The sequence below is a fragment of the Gymnodraco acuticeps genome, unplaced genomic scaffold (assembly GCF_902827175.1).
Source record: "Gymnodraco acuticeps unplaced genomic scaffold, fGymAcu1.1, whole genome shotgun sequence".
Classification (NCBI taxonomy): domain Eukaryota; kingdom Metazoa; phylum Chordata; class Actinopteri; order Perciformes; family Bathydraconidae; genus Gymnodraco; species Gymnodraco acuticeps.
In genome coordinates this window covers 181,051-195,427 of record NW_022990879.1, presented here as the reverse complement: position 1 = coordinate 195,427, position 14,377 = coordinate 181,051, and the positions used below count along the sequence as shown (strand labels likewise).

General features: G+C 44.6%; 1 protein-coding gene, 1 pseudogene and 2 gene segments (V, D, J or C); 3 read left to right on the top strand and 1 right to left on the bottom strand.

Moving 5' to 3' along the window:
• ccdc177 (coiled-coil domain containing 177) overlaps positions 1 to 14,377 on the bottom strand; it is a 168,015-nt gene that overhangs the window by 114,212 nt on the left and 39,426 nt on the right. The window lies entirely within an intron of this gene.
• LOC117557526 lies at positions 1,871 to 2,556 on the top strand. The segment is given in 2 exon segments: positions 1,871 to 1,986; positions 2,066 to 2,556. Coding segments are annotated over 2 exon segments (537 nt in total).
• Positions 9,640 to 10,280, top strand: LOC117557525 (annotated as a pseudogene).
• Positions 13,451 to 14,139, top strand: LOC117557524. The segment is given in 2 exon segments: positions 13,451 to 13,569; positions 13,649 to 14,139. Coding segments are annotated over 2 exon segments (537 nt in total).

The following is a 14,377-nucleotide window of genomic DNA, read 5'->3' as shown; positions in this document are numbered from 1 at the left end:
GCTACTATTAGACACTGCGCCCACTATGTTTCCAGATTTGAGAGAAATAAGCAAATGAAAACAAGCCCAAAAGAAGCAACACATACATGATGTTGTGTCATTTTAAACCAAAACTAAGGCCTCAGGATGACTTTAAGACGTGAACATGGTCATTTTAGTTTTGTAACATTATATTAAAAAAAATAAAAAAATAAAATAAAAATCCCGATCCCCGATTTTTTTCTCCCGATTCCGATCTTTTGAAAATCACGTGATCGGCTCCGATCCCCGATCGGATCGGGACATCTCTAAATAGGACTAATGGTGTCTGAAAAGAGTAACAGGCAAAAGGCCGGACACCCAAACCACTCTGTTTCCTACAGTCTAGTTTAGATTTCTAATTGTTGGTAGAAAACGCATAAACCTCTCCATCAAGGATTATATTAACAGATTTGAACTTAAGTTTAATCACACTGCGACGCCATGGTAAAGAACCATCTTCCATATTCCCTTTGAAGATGAACAGCAGGGGGACCTTCACTATCATTTATACTGATCATTTTAAAGCAGAGGCCCTCCCCTGCAGCTCTTCATGTCTCTGTTTCTGCACAGACAGACAGACAGACAGACAGACAGACAGACAGACAGACAGACAGACAGACAGACAGACAGACAGACAGACAGACAGACAGACAGACAGACAGACAGACAGACAGACAGACAGACAGACAGACAGACAGACAGACAGACAGACTGTGGACGACAGGTAAATAACAATAACATCAACTGTTAATATTAAAGAATGTGTACATTACATGATTTCACTATAACAGATTGTTCTATTGGGTATCAGGTAGCAGAGCAATGAGTGAAGGTTTGTTATTATTAAACACACAGGTCTTGTTGATGGGAGTGATGTCTACCAGACTGAGAAACTATGGAGGAACAAAGGTGAAGATGCAACCATGAGCTGCAGACACACAAAGGATGCTAGCTACTACCAGATGTACTGGTACAGACAGCTGCCAGGAGAAACGATGGAACAGATCGTGTACACAAAGATATCACGCAAAGATCATGATTTTGGAGAATTCAGCAGCAAGAAGTTCTCAGCCACCAAGGTTTACTTTGGAAACGGGACGTTCACAGTGAAGGATCTGCAGCCAGGAGACAAAGGCTTGTACTCCTGTGCTGTGGGTGAACACAGTGACACACACACAGGAGGAGGCTGAACAAAAAACCCTCACCGTTTCACTCTCATTGCACGTCATTTACGTCACTGCCACCAGCAACTCTTTATCTGTTTCTATGTTTGACTTTCAATGGCATTACTTTGGATTTTTTTATGTTATGTTCTAGAACTCGTCTTTATGTAGTTTGACTTTGATGGTTTTTATTCTGGTTGATTTGATATGAGAGCATGTGGGCCTAAAGCTGAGGGAGGTTCTTTGTCTGTGAAGGCTGGCGTAATATCGCTGCATTGCTTTAAAAAAAAAAAAAAACCTAAAAAACAATTTGACTGCCTGGTTTCCATGGCGTTATTTTGTTAACATTTTAATAAGTATCGTGCCTTTTATTGAATTTAAGCAATTGTTGGTATATCTTGTGTTTTGTATACACTGTGTATGATTTTTTGATCTGTTATGCTTGTGTATTATTTAATTGTGAAAAACCATTAAAAGCATGTAAATCTAAAAACCTTGATGAAGTCAAGTCAAACCGAAACGAAACACAACTCTGTATAATATTACTGTACGGTAAAACTGAGTTCCAGGGTTCATTTCGGGTCTGTGTTGTCTGGTCTCCTGCCAACAGGGGGCAGTACAGCATCTCTGTGGTGTGCAGTGAGAGTATGACCCCAGGAAGAAAGGTTTCCTGATGGGAGGCTCTTCAGTAGAACAGCACACAGTGATGAACACACAGAGTAACGTGTTCTTAGAGTCAGTCATAAAACACACAAGATGATCCTCCTCTTCTGCACAGCCCTTCATGTCATACTGGTTTCAGGTAATAGAACTAAAGATTTATTATCAATAATCACAGTTTTTGATGTAAAAGCCCATGATAGCATATTGTTTTTCCACAGGTTCCTCTCTGAGTGACCTCGTCTCGCAGACTCCAGCTTATATGTACAAAAACCTCGGAGAAGAAGCCGTCATCAGCTGTTCTCACAGTATTAAAGACTACAACCGGATTCTCTGGTACAAACAAATGAAGGACGGACAACTGCAGTTCCTCGGATACATCTTCGCAACTCAGAAAACCCCAGAGAGTGGCCTGGGGGTGAAGATGGATGGAGATGCAAATATAAATAAGAACTGCACACTGACAGTTGAAGGGCTGAGTGAGAACAGCAGTGCACTTTATTTCTGTGCTGCCAGTCAACACAGTGCTGCAGGTCTCTGCTCCTCCTGTACAAAAACCTCCTCAACACGGTTCATTTACAGCTCTGTGCACCTGGAACATCACTTCCAACCAACGTCTATGTTCCTGCTGATTACCATGAGAGATTATAATAACAGGAGGTCGTCCTTCCTGCAGAGAAATGTAACTTCCTGTTATAACAAGCGGCATTAGAGACTCAGGATTAACAGGTTCACCATCGAGACTAAATATAATTATATTACTTTAGTTGTCCTACATGCAGTTGAGTATAATTGAATATATTTCACAGTTTTAGAGCTGCAACGATTTGTGGTTAATCGATGAGTAGATCGACAGAAAACAAAAGCCGTCTATTTTGATAAGCTATTCAATTCTATCATATTGTGTTTGTGCAAAAATGCCAGGAAATGATCTTTTCAGTCTTGTTCGTATATTTTGGTTTGTTTACAAATAGTTTTTATTCTGTTGCATTTCATATGGGAACATGTGGGCCTAAATCTGAGGGAAAGTATTTGTAAGAGTAACTGCGCAGGCTTACGTTACATATATTTAGTTATTTCTTTAATTATTGACAAAGCTATTGACAGGAGTTCATCATATGAAATGGACTTCTTTTCATTAAAATATTAATCTTGATGAAGTCTCAACAACGAAACATGTTCTCTGTATAATATCACTGTACGGTAAAACTGAGTTCCAGGGTTCATGCGTGCTAATAGAACCGTCCTTAGGGCAGCAGAGCGGAAACGGTGGAAATCCAAACACCATGACAACCTCCTAACCTATCAGGCTCTCCTCTCCTCTTTCTCTGCTTCGATCTCTCAGGCAAAAAGCACTTTCAAGATAAGATCCAATCTTCCTATTCCAATCCCAAAAAACTATTTTCCATCTTCTCCACCCTCTTGGACCCCCAAAAGCTCCTCCCCCCCTCCTCACTTCTGTCAAGCGACTTTGTTACCCACTTTGAAAAAAAGGTTAATGATATTCGCTCTTCTTTTTCTGACTCACCTTTACTCACCGCTGGGTCACCAGACCCTCCTTCCACCAACACACTAACCTCCTTTTCCCCTCTCTCTCCAAGTGAGGTTCTTACCCTCATTACCTCTGCCCGCCCTACCACCTGTCCTCTGGACCCCATCCCTTCAAACCTCCTTCAGACTATCGCTCCTGATATTCTACCGTTTCTCACCCATTTCATCAACACTTCTCTAACTTCTGGTCACTTTCCAAACAGTCTCAAGGAGGCAAGAGTAAACCCTCTCCTAAAGAAACCCACTCTCAACCCGTCTGATGTTATAAACTACAGGCCTGTCACTCTCCTCCCGTTCCTGTCTAAATCACTTGAACACGCTGTCTTTAAACAACTCTCCTGTTATCTCAATCAGAACAACCTTCTGGATCCGCACCAGTCTGGTTTCAAGGCAGGTCACTCCGCAGAAACTGCTCTCATTGCTGTCACGGAGGAACTGCACACGGCTAAAGCAGCCTCCCTCTCCTCTGTCATCATCCTGTTGGACCTGTCTGCTGCATTCGACACGGTGAATCATCAGATCCTCCTTCGCACTCTCCAAGAACTTGGAGTTTCTGGCTCTGCACTTTCCCTCCTCACCTCATGCCTCAAAGACCGTACCTACAGGGTGACTTGGAGAGGGTCCGAGTCCGACCCTTGTCAATTAACTACTGGGGTCCCTCAGGGCTCTGTTCTTGGTCCCCTCCTCTTCTCCTTGTACACAAACTCGCTCGGATCTGTCATTAGCCCGCATGGTTTTTCTTACCACTGCTACGCTGACGACACCCAATTAATTCTGTCCTTTCCCTGCTCAGAGACCCAGGTCGTCGCACGCATCTCTGCTTGTCTAGCTGACATCTCTCAGTGGATGTCTGCTCACCACCTCAAGCTCAACCTTGACAAGACTGAGCTGCTCTTCCTCCCGGGAAAAGATTGTCCCACTCTTGACCTGACAATCAACATCGGCACCTCAGTTGTTTCCCCGACTCAGACTGCAAGGAATCTGGGTGTGACCCTAGATAACAACCTGTCCTTCACTGCAAACATCGCTGCTACAACCCGCTGCTGCAGATACACGCTTTACAACATCAAGAAGATACGTCCCCAGCTGACCCAGAAAGCGACTCAGGTTCTGGTCCAGGCTCTCGTCATCTCACGCCTAGACTACTGCAACTCCCCTCCTGGCTGGTCTACCTGCATGTGCCATCCGACCTCTGCAGCTCATCCAGAATGCAGCGGCTCGTCTGGTCTTCAACCTTCCAAAATTCTCCCACACCACTCCGCTCCTCCGCTCCCTTCACTGGCTTCCGGTAACTGCTAGAATCCACTTCAAGACACTGGTACTTCAATCAATCAATCAATCAATCAATCAATCAATCAATCAATCAATGTTTATTTATATAGCCAAATATCACAAATGTTACATTTGTCTCAGTGGACTTCACAGTTTGTACAAAATATCAGTATGACAATACGACACCCTCTGTCCTTAGACCCTCTGTCCTTAGACCCTCTGTCCTTAGACCCTCTGTCCTTAGACCCTCACATCGTACAAGGAAAAACTTCCGAAGAAAACCCACAGTTTAAAGGGAAAAATGGGAGAAACCTCAGGGAGAGCACCAGAGGAGGGATCCCTCTCCAGGACGGACAGACGTGCAATAGATGCCGTGTGTAAATTGAAAAGATAATACATTTGCAACGTAGGTAGACCAAATGTTTGGAAATGCATGTGTGTATATCAGTCTGCGCCGGAAGCGCAGACTGATATACACACATGCTGCGAATGGATCTGGCCCTTCCTACATCCAGGACATGGTTAAACCGTACACCCCAGCGCGTGCACTCCGCTCTGCATCAGCCAAACAGCTCGCTGCACCCGCACTGCAAGGGGACCCAAGTTCCCATCAGCAAAAACACGTGGGTTTGCTGTCCTGGCTCCAGGATGGTGGAATGAGCTCCCCATTGACATCAGGACAGCTGATAGCTTGCACACCTTCCGGAGCAGACTGAAAACTCATCTCTTTCGACTCCACTTCGAGCGATAGAATTACTAACAAAGCACTTTTATACTAATAAAGGGCTGGCTTATCTAAAGTCAGTTGAGTAGCACTTGAAATGTTTTTGCTCTATGAAACCTGATGTACTTATATGATTCTGTTTTCTTCAAGTTTGTATTTTGTTGGTCGAACGCACTTATTGTAAGTCGCTTTGGATAAAAGCGTCAGCTAAATGCAATGTAATGTAATGTAATTTCAGGTCTGTGTTGTCTGGTCTCCTGCCAACAGGGGGCAGTACAGCATCTCTGTGGTGTGCAGTGAGAGTATGACCCCAGGAAGAAAGGTTTCCTGATGGGAGGCTCTTCAGTAGAACAGCACATAGTGATGAACACACAGAGTAACGTGTTCTTAGAGTCAGTCATAAAACACACAAGATGATCCTCCTCTTCTGCACAGCCCTTCATGTCATACTGGTTTCAGGTAATAGAACTAAAGATTTCTTATCAATAATCACAGTTTTTGATGTAAAAACCCCATGATAGCAAATTGTTTTCCCACAGGTTCCTCTCTGAGTGACCTTGTCTCGCAGACTCCAGCTTATATGTACACAAAACCTCGGAGAAGAAGCCGTCATCAGCTGTTCTCACAGTATTAAAGACTATGACAGAATCCTGTGGTACAAACAATGAAGGACGGACAACTGCAGTTCCTCGGATACATCATGGCAGGCATAAAAACCCAGAGTCTGGCCCTGGGGTGAGAGATGGATGGAGATGCAAATATAAATAAGAACTGCACACTGACAGTTGAAGGGCTGAGTGAGAACAGCAGTGCACTTTATTTCTGTGCTGCCAGTCAACACAGTGCTGCAGGTCTCTGCTCCTCCTGTACAAAAACCTCCTCAACACGGTTCATTTACAGCTCTGTGCACCTGGAACATCACTTCCAACCAACGTCTATGTTCCTGCTGATTACCATGAGAGATTATAATAACAGGAGGTCGTCCTTCCTGCAGAGAAATGTAACTTCCTGTTATAACAAGCGGCATTAGAGACTCAGGATTAACAGGTTCACCATCGAGACTAAATATAATTATATTACTTTAGTTGTCCTACATGCAGTTGAGTATAATTGAATATATTTCACAGTTTTAGAGCTGCAACGATTTGTGGTTAATCGATGAGTAGATCGACAGAAAACAAAAGCCGTCTATTTGATAAGCTATTCAATTCTATCATATTGTGTTTGTGCAAAAATGCCAGGAAATGATCTTTTCAGTCTTGTTCGTAATATTTTGGTTTGTTTTACAAATAGTTTTTTATTCTGTTGCATTTCATATGGGAACATGTGGGCCTAAATCTGAGGGAAAGTATTTGTAAGAGTAACTGCGCAGGCTTACGTTACATATATTTAGTTATTTCTTTAATTATTGACAAAGCTATTGACAGGAGTTCATCATATGAAATGGACTTCTTTTCATTAAAATATTAATCTTGATGAAGTCTCAACAACGAAACATGTTCTCTGTATAATATCACTGTACGGTAAAACTGAGTTCCAGGGTTCATGCGTGCTAATAGAACCGTCCTTAGGGCAGCAGAGCGGAAACGGTGGAAATCCAAACACCATGACAACCTCCTAACCTATCAGGCTCTCCTCTCCTCTTTCTCTGCTTCGATCTCTCAGGCAAAAAGCACTTTCAAGATAAGATCCAATCTTCCTATTCCAATCCCAAAAAAACTATTTTCCATCTTCTCCACCCTCTTGGACCCCCCAAAGCTCCTCCCCCCCTCCTCACTTCTGTCAAGCGACTTTGTTACCCACTTTGAAAAAAAGGTTAATGATATTCGCTCTTCTTTTTCTGACTCACCTTTACTCACCGCTGGGTCACCAGACCCTCCTTCCACCCACACACTACCTCCTTTCCCCTCTCTCTCCAAGTGAGGTTCTTACCCTCATTACCTCTGCCCGCCCTACCACCTGTCCTCTGGACCCTATCCCTTCAAACCTCCTTCAGACTATCGCTCCTGATATTCTACCGTTTCTCACCCATTTCATCAACACTTCTCTAACTTCTGGTCACTTTCCAAACAGTCTCAAGGAGGCAAGAGTAAACCCTCTCCTAAAGAAACCCACTCTCAACCCGTCTGATGTTATAAACTACAGGCCTGTCTCTCTCCTCCCGTTCCTGTCTAAATCACTTGAACGCGCTGTCTTTAAACAACTCTCCTGTTATCTCAATCAGAACAACCTTCTGGATCCGCACCAGTCTGGTTTCAAGGCAGGTCACTCCACAGAAACTGCTCTCATTGCTGTCACGGAGGAACTGCACACGGCTAAAGCAGCCTCCCTCTCCTCTGTCATCATCCTGTTGGACCTGTCTGCTGCATTCGACACGGTGAATCATCAGATCCTCCTTCGCACTCTCCAAGCACTTGGAGTTTCAGGCTCTGCGCTTTCCCTCCTCACCTCATGCCTCAAAGACCGTACCTACAGGGTGACTTGGAGAGGGTCCGAGTCCGACCCTTGTCAATTAACTACTGGGGTCCCTCAGGGCTCTGTTCTTGGTCCCCTCCTCTTCTCCCTGTACACAAACTCGCTCGGATCTGTCATTAGCCCGCATGGTTTTTCTTACCACTGCTACGCTGACGACACCCAATTAATTCTGTCCTTTCCCCGCTCAGAGACCCAGGTCGTCGCACGCATCTCTGCTTGTCTAGCTGACATCTCTCAGTGGATGTCTGCTCACCACCTCAAGCTCAACCTTGATAAGACTGAGCTGCTCTTCCTCCCGGGAAAAGATTGTCCCACTCTTGACCTGACAATCACCATCGGCACCTCAGTTGTTTCCCCGACTCAGACTGCAAGGAATCTGGGTGTGACCCTAGATAACAACCTGTCCTTCACTGCAAACATCGCTGCTACAACCCGCTGCTGCAGATACACGCTTTACAACATCAAGAAGATACGTCCCCAGCTGACTCAGAAAGCAACGCAGGTTCTGGTCCAGGCTCTCGTCATCTCACGCCTAGACTACTGCAACTCCCTCCTGGCTGGTCTACCTGCATGTGCCATCCGACCTCTGCAGCTCATCCAGAATGCAGCGGCTCGTCTGGTCTTCAACCTTCCAAAATTCTCCCACACCACTCCGCTCCTCCCGCTCCCTTCACTGGCTTCCGGTAACTGCTAGAATCCACTTCAAGACACTGGTACTTCAATCAATCAATCAATCAATCAATCAATCAATCAATGTTTATTTATATAGCCAAATATCACAAATGTTACATTTGTCTCAGTGGACTTCACAGTTTGTACAAAATATCAGTATGACAATACGACACCCTCTGTCCTTAGACCCTCTGTCCTTAGACCCTCTGTCCTTAGACCCTCTGTCCTTAGACCCTCACATCGTACAAGGAAAAAACTTCCGAAGAAAACCCACAGTTTAAAGGGAAAAATGGGAGAAACCTCAGGGAGAGCAACAGAGGAGGGATCCCTCTCCCAGGACGGACAGACGTGCAATAGATGCCGTGTGTAAATTGAAAAGATAATACATTTGCAACGTAGGTAGACCAAATGTTTGGAAATGCATGTGTGTATATCAGTCTGCGCCGGAAGCGCAGACTGATATACACACATGCTGCGAATGGATCTGGCCCTTCCTACATCCAGGACATGGTTAAACCGTACACCCCAGCGCGTGCACTCCGCTCTGCATCAGCCAAACAGCTCGCTGCACCCGCACTGCAAGGGGGACCCAAGTTCCCATCAGCAAAAACACGTGGGTTTGCTGTCCTGGCTCCAGGATGGTGGAATGAGCTCCCCATTGACATCAGGACAGCTGATAGCTTACACACCTTCCGGAGCAGACTGAAAACTCATCTCTTTCGACTCCACTTCGAGCGATAGAATTATTAACAAAGCACTTTTATACTAATAAAGGGCTGGCTTATCTAAAGCCAGTTGAGTAGCACTTGAAATGTTTTTGCTCTATGAAACCTGATGTACTTATATGATTCTGTTTTCTTCAAGTTTGTATTTTGTTGGTCGAACGCACTTATTGTAAGTCGCTTTGGATAAAAGCGTCAGCTAAATGCAATGTAATGTAATGTAATTTCAGGTCTGTGTTGTCTGGTCTCCTGCCAACAGGGGGCAGTACAGCATCTCTGTGGTGTGCAGTGAGAGTATGACCCCAGGAAGAAAGGTTTCCTGATGGGAGGCTCTTCAGTAGAACAGCACATAGTGATGAACACACAGAGTAACGTGTTCTTAGAGTCAGTCATAAAACACACAAGATGATCCTCCTCTTCTGCACAGCCCTTCATGTCATACTGGTTTCAGGTAATAGAACTAAAGATTTCTTATCAATAATCACAGTTTTTGATGTAAAACCCCATGATAGCAAATTGTTTTCCCACAGGTTCCTCTCTGAGTGACCTTGTCTCGCAGACTCCAGCTTATATGTACAAAAACCTCGGAGAAGAAGCCGTCATCAGCTGTTCTCACAGTATTAAAGACTATGACAGAATCCTGTGGTACAAACAAATGAAGGACGGACAACTGCAGTTCCTCGGATACATCATGGCAGGCATAAAAAACCCAGAGTCTGGCCTGGGGGTGAGATGGATGGAGATGCAAATATAAATAAGAACTGCACACTGACAGTTGAAGGGCTGAGTGAGAACAGCAGTGCACTTTATTTCTGTGCTGCCAGTCAACACAGTGCTGCAGGTCTCTGCTCCTCCTGTACAAAAACCTCCTCAACACGGTTCATTTACAGCTCTGTGCACCTGGAACATCACTTCCAACCAACGTCTATGTTCCTGCTGATTACCATGAGAGATTATAATAACAGGAGGTCGTCCTTCCTGCAGAGAAATGTAACTTCCTGTTATAACAAGCGGCATTAGAGACTCAGGATTAACAGGTTCACCATCGAGACTAAATATAATTATATTACTTTAGTTGTCCTACATGCAGTTGAGTATAATTGAATATATTTCACAGTTTTAGAGCTGCAACGATTTGTGGTTAATCGATGAGTAGATCGACAGAAAACAAAAGCCGTCTATTTTGATAAGCTATTCAATTCTATCATATTGTGTTTGTGCAAAAATGCCAGGAAATGATCTTTTCAGTCTTGTTCGTATATTTTGGTTTGTTTACAAATAGTTTTTATTCTGTTGCATTTCATATGGGAACATGTGGGCCTAAATCTGAGGGAAAGTATTTGTAAGAGTAACTGCGCAGGCTTACGTTACATATATTTAGTTATTTCTTTAATTATTGACAAAGCTATTGACAGGAGTTCATCATATGAAATGGACTTCTTTTCATTAAAATATTAATCTTGATGAAGTCTCAACAAACGAAACATGTTCTCTGTATAATATCACTGTACGGTAAAACTGAGTTCCAGGGTTCATGCGTGCTAATAGAACCGTCCTTAGGGCAGCAGAGCGGAAACGGTGGAAATCCAAACACCATGACAACCTCCTAACCTATCAGGCTCTCCTCTCCTCTTTCTCTGCTTCGATCTCTCAGGCAAAAAGCACTTTCAAGATAAGATCCAATCTTCCTATTCCAATCCCAAAAAACTATTTTCCATCTTCTCCACCCTCTTGGACCCCCCAAAAGCTCCTCCCCCCTCCTCACTTCTGTCAAGCGACTTTGTTACCCACTTTGAAAAAAAGGTTAATGATATTCGCTCTTCTTTTTCTGACTCACCTTTACTCACCGCTGGGTCACCAGACCCTCCTTCCACCCACACACTAACCTCCTTTTCCCCTCTCTCTCCAAGTGAGGTTCTTACCCTCATTACCTCTGCCCGCCCTACCACCTGTCCTCTGGACCCTATCCCTTCAAACCTCCTTCAGACTATCGCTCCTGATATTCTACCGTTTCTCACCCATTTCATCAACACTTCTCTAACTTCTGGTCACTTTCCAAACAGTCTCAAGGAGGCAAGAGTAAACCCTCTCCTAAAGAAACCCACTCTCAACCCGTCTGATGTTATAAACTACAGGCCTGTCTCTCTCCTCCCGTTCCTGTCTAAATCACTTGAACGCGCTGTCTTTAAACAACTCTCCTGTTATCTCAATCAGAACAACCTTCTGGATCCGCACCAGTCTGGTTTCAAGGCAGGTCACTCCACAGAAACTGCTCTCATTGCTGTCACGGAGGAACTGCACACGGCTAAAGCAGCCTCCCTCTCCTCTGTCATCATCCTGTTGGACCTGTCTGCTGCATTCGACACGGTGAATCATCAGATCCTCCTTCGCACTCTCCAAGCACTTGGAGTTTCAGGCTCTGCGCTTTCCCTCCTCACCTCATGCCTCAAAGACCGTACCTACAGGGTGACTTGGAGAGGGTCCGAGTCCGACCCTTGTCAATTAACTACTGGGGTCCCTCAGGGCTCTGTTCTTGGTCCCCTCCTCTTCTCCCTGTACACAAACTCGCTCGGATCTGTCATTAGCCCGCATGGTTTTTCTTACCACTGCTACGCTGACGACACCCAATTAATTCTGTCCTTTCCCCGCTCAGAGACCCAGGTCGTCGCACGCATCTCTGCTTGTCTAGCTGACATCTCTCAGTGGATGTCTGCTCACCACCTCAAGCTCAACCTTGATAAGACTGAGCTGCTCTTCCTCCCGGGAAAAGATTGTCCCACTCTTGACCTGACAATCAACATCGGCACCTCAGTTGTTTCCCCGACTCAGACTGCAAGGAATCTGGGTGTGACCCTAGATAACAACCTGTCCTTCACTGCAAACATCGCTGCTACAACCCGCTGCTGCAGATACACGCTTTACAACATCAAGAAGATACGTCCCCAGCTGACTCAGAAAGCAACGCAGGTTCTGGTCCAGGCTCTCGTCATCTCACGCCTAGACTACTGCAACTCCCTCCTGGCTGGTCTACCTGCATGTGCCATCCGACCTCTGCAGCTCATCCAGAATGCAGCGGCTCGTCTGGTCTTCAACCTTCCAAAATTCTCCCACACCACTCCGCTCCTCCGCTCCCTTCACTGGCTTCCGGTAACTGCTAGAATCCACTTCAAGACACTGGTACTTCAATCAATCAATCAATCAATCAATCAATCAATCAATGTTTATTTATATAGCCAAATATCACAAATGTTACATTTGTCTCAGTGGACTTCACAGTTTGTACAAAATATCAGTATGACAATACGACACCCTCTGTCCTTAGACCCTCTGTCCTTAGACCCTCTGTCCTTAGACCCTCTGTCCTTAGACCCTCACATCGTACAAGGAAAAACTTCCGAAGAAAACCCACAGTTTAAAGGGAAAAATGGGAGAAACCTCAGGGAGAGCAACAGAGGAGGGATCCCTCTCCCAGGACGGACAGACGTGCAATAGATGCCGTGTGTAAATTGAAAAGATAATACATTTGCAACGTAGGTAGACCAAATGTTTGGAAATGCATGTGTGTATATCAGTCTGCGCCGGAAGCGCAGACTGATATACACACATGCTGCGAATGGATCTGGCCCTTCCTACATCCAGGACATGGTTAAACCGTACACCCCAGCGCGTGCACTCCGCTCTGCATCAGCCAAACAGCTCGCTGCACCCGCACTGCAAGGGGGACCCAAGTTCCCATCAGCAAAAACACGTGGGTTTGCTGTCCTGGCTCCAGGATGGTGGAATGAGCTCCCCATTGACATCAGGACAGCTGATAGCTTGCACACCTTCCGGAGCAGACTGAAAACTCATCTCTTTCGACTCCACTTCGAGCGATAGAATTACTAACAAAGCACTTTTATACTAATAAAGGGCTGGCTTATCTAAAGTCAGTTGAGTAGCACTTGAAATGTTTTTGCTCTATGAAACCTGATGTACTTATATGATTCTGTTTTCTTCAAGTTTGTATTTTGTTGGTCGAACGCACTTATTGTAAGTCGCTTTGGATAAAAGCGTCAGCTAAATGCAATGTAATGTAATGTAATTTCGGGTCTGTGTTGTCTGGTCTCCTGCCAACAGGGGGCAGTACAGCATCTCTGTGGTGTGCAGTGAGAGTATGACCCCAGGAAGAAAGGTTTCCTGATGGGAGGGCTCTTCAGTAGAACAGCACACAGTGATGAACACACAGAGTAACGTGTTCTTAGAGTCAGTCATAAAACACACAAGATGATCCTCCTCTTCTGCACAGCCCTTCATCTCATACTGGTTTCAGGTAATAGAACTAAAGATTTCTTATCAATAATCACAGTTTTTGATGTAAAACCCCATGATAGCAAATTGTTTTCCCACAGGTTCCTCTCTGAGTGACCTTGTCTCGCAGACTCCAGCTTATATGTACAAAAACCTCGGAGAAGAAGCCGTCATCAGCTGTTCTCACAGTATTAAAGACTATGACAGAATCCTGTGGTACAAACAAATGAAGGACGGACAACTGCAGTTCCTCGGATACATCATGGCAGGCATAAAAAACCCAGAGTCTGGCCTGGGGGTGAAGATGGATGGAGATGCAAATATAAATAAGAACTGCACACTGACAGTTGAAGGGCTGAGTGAGAACAGCAGTGCACTTTATTTCTGTGCTGCCAGTCAACACAGTGCTGCAGGTCTCTGCTCCTCCTGTACAAAAACCTCCTCAACACGGTTCATTTACAGCTCTGTGCACCTGGAACATCACTTCCAACCAACGTCTATGTTCCTGCTGATTACCATGAGAGATTATAATAACAGGAGGTCGTCCTTCCTGCAGAGAAATGTAACTTCCTGTTATAACAAGCGGCATTAGAGACTCAGGATTAACAGGTTCACCATCGAGACTAAATATAATTATATTACTTTAGTTGTCCTACATGCAGTTGAGTATAATTGAATATATTTCACAGTTTTAGAGCTGCAACGATTTGTGGTTAATCGATGAGTAGATCGACAGAAAACAAAAGCCGTCTATTTTGATAAGCTATTCAATTCTATCATATTGTGTTTGTGCAAAAATGCCAGGAAATGATCTTTTCAGTCTTGTTCGT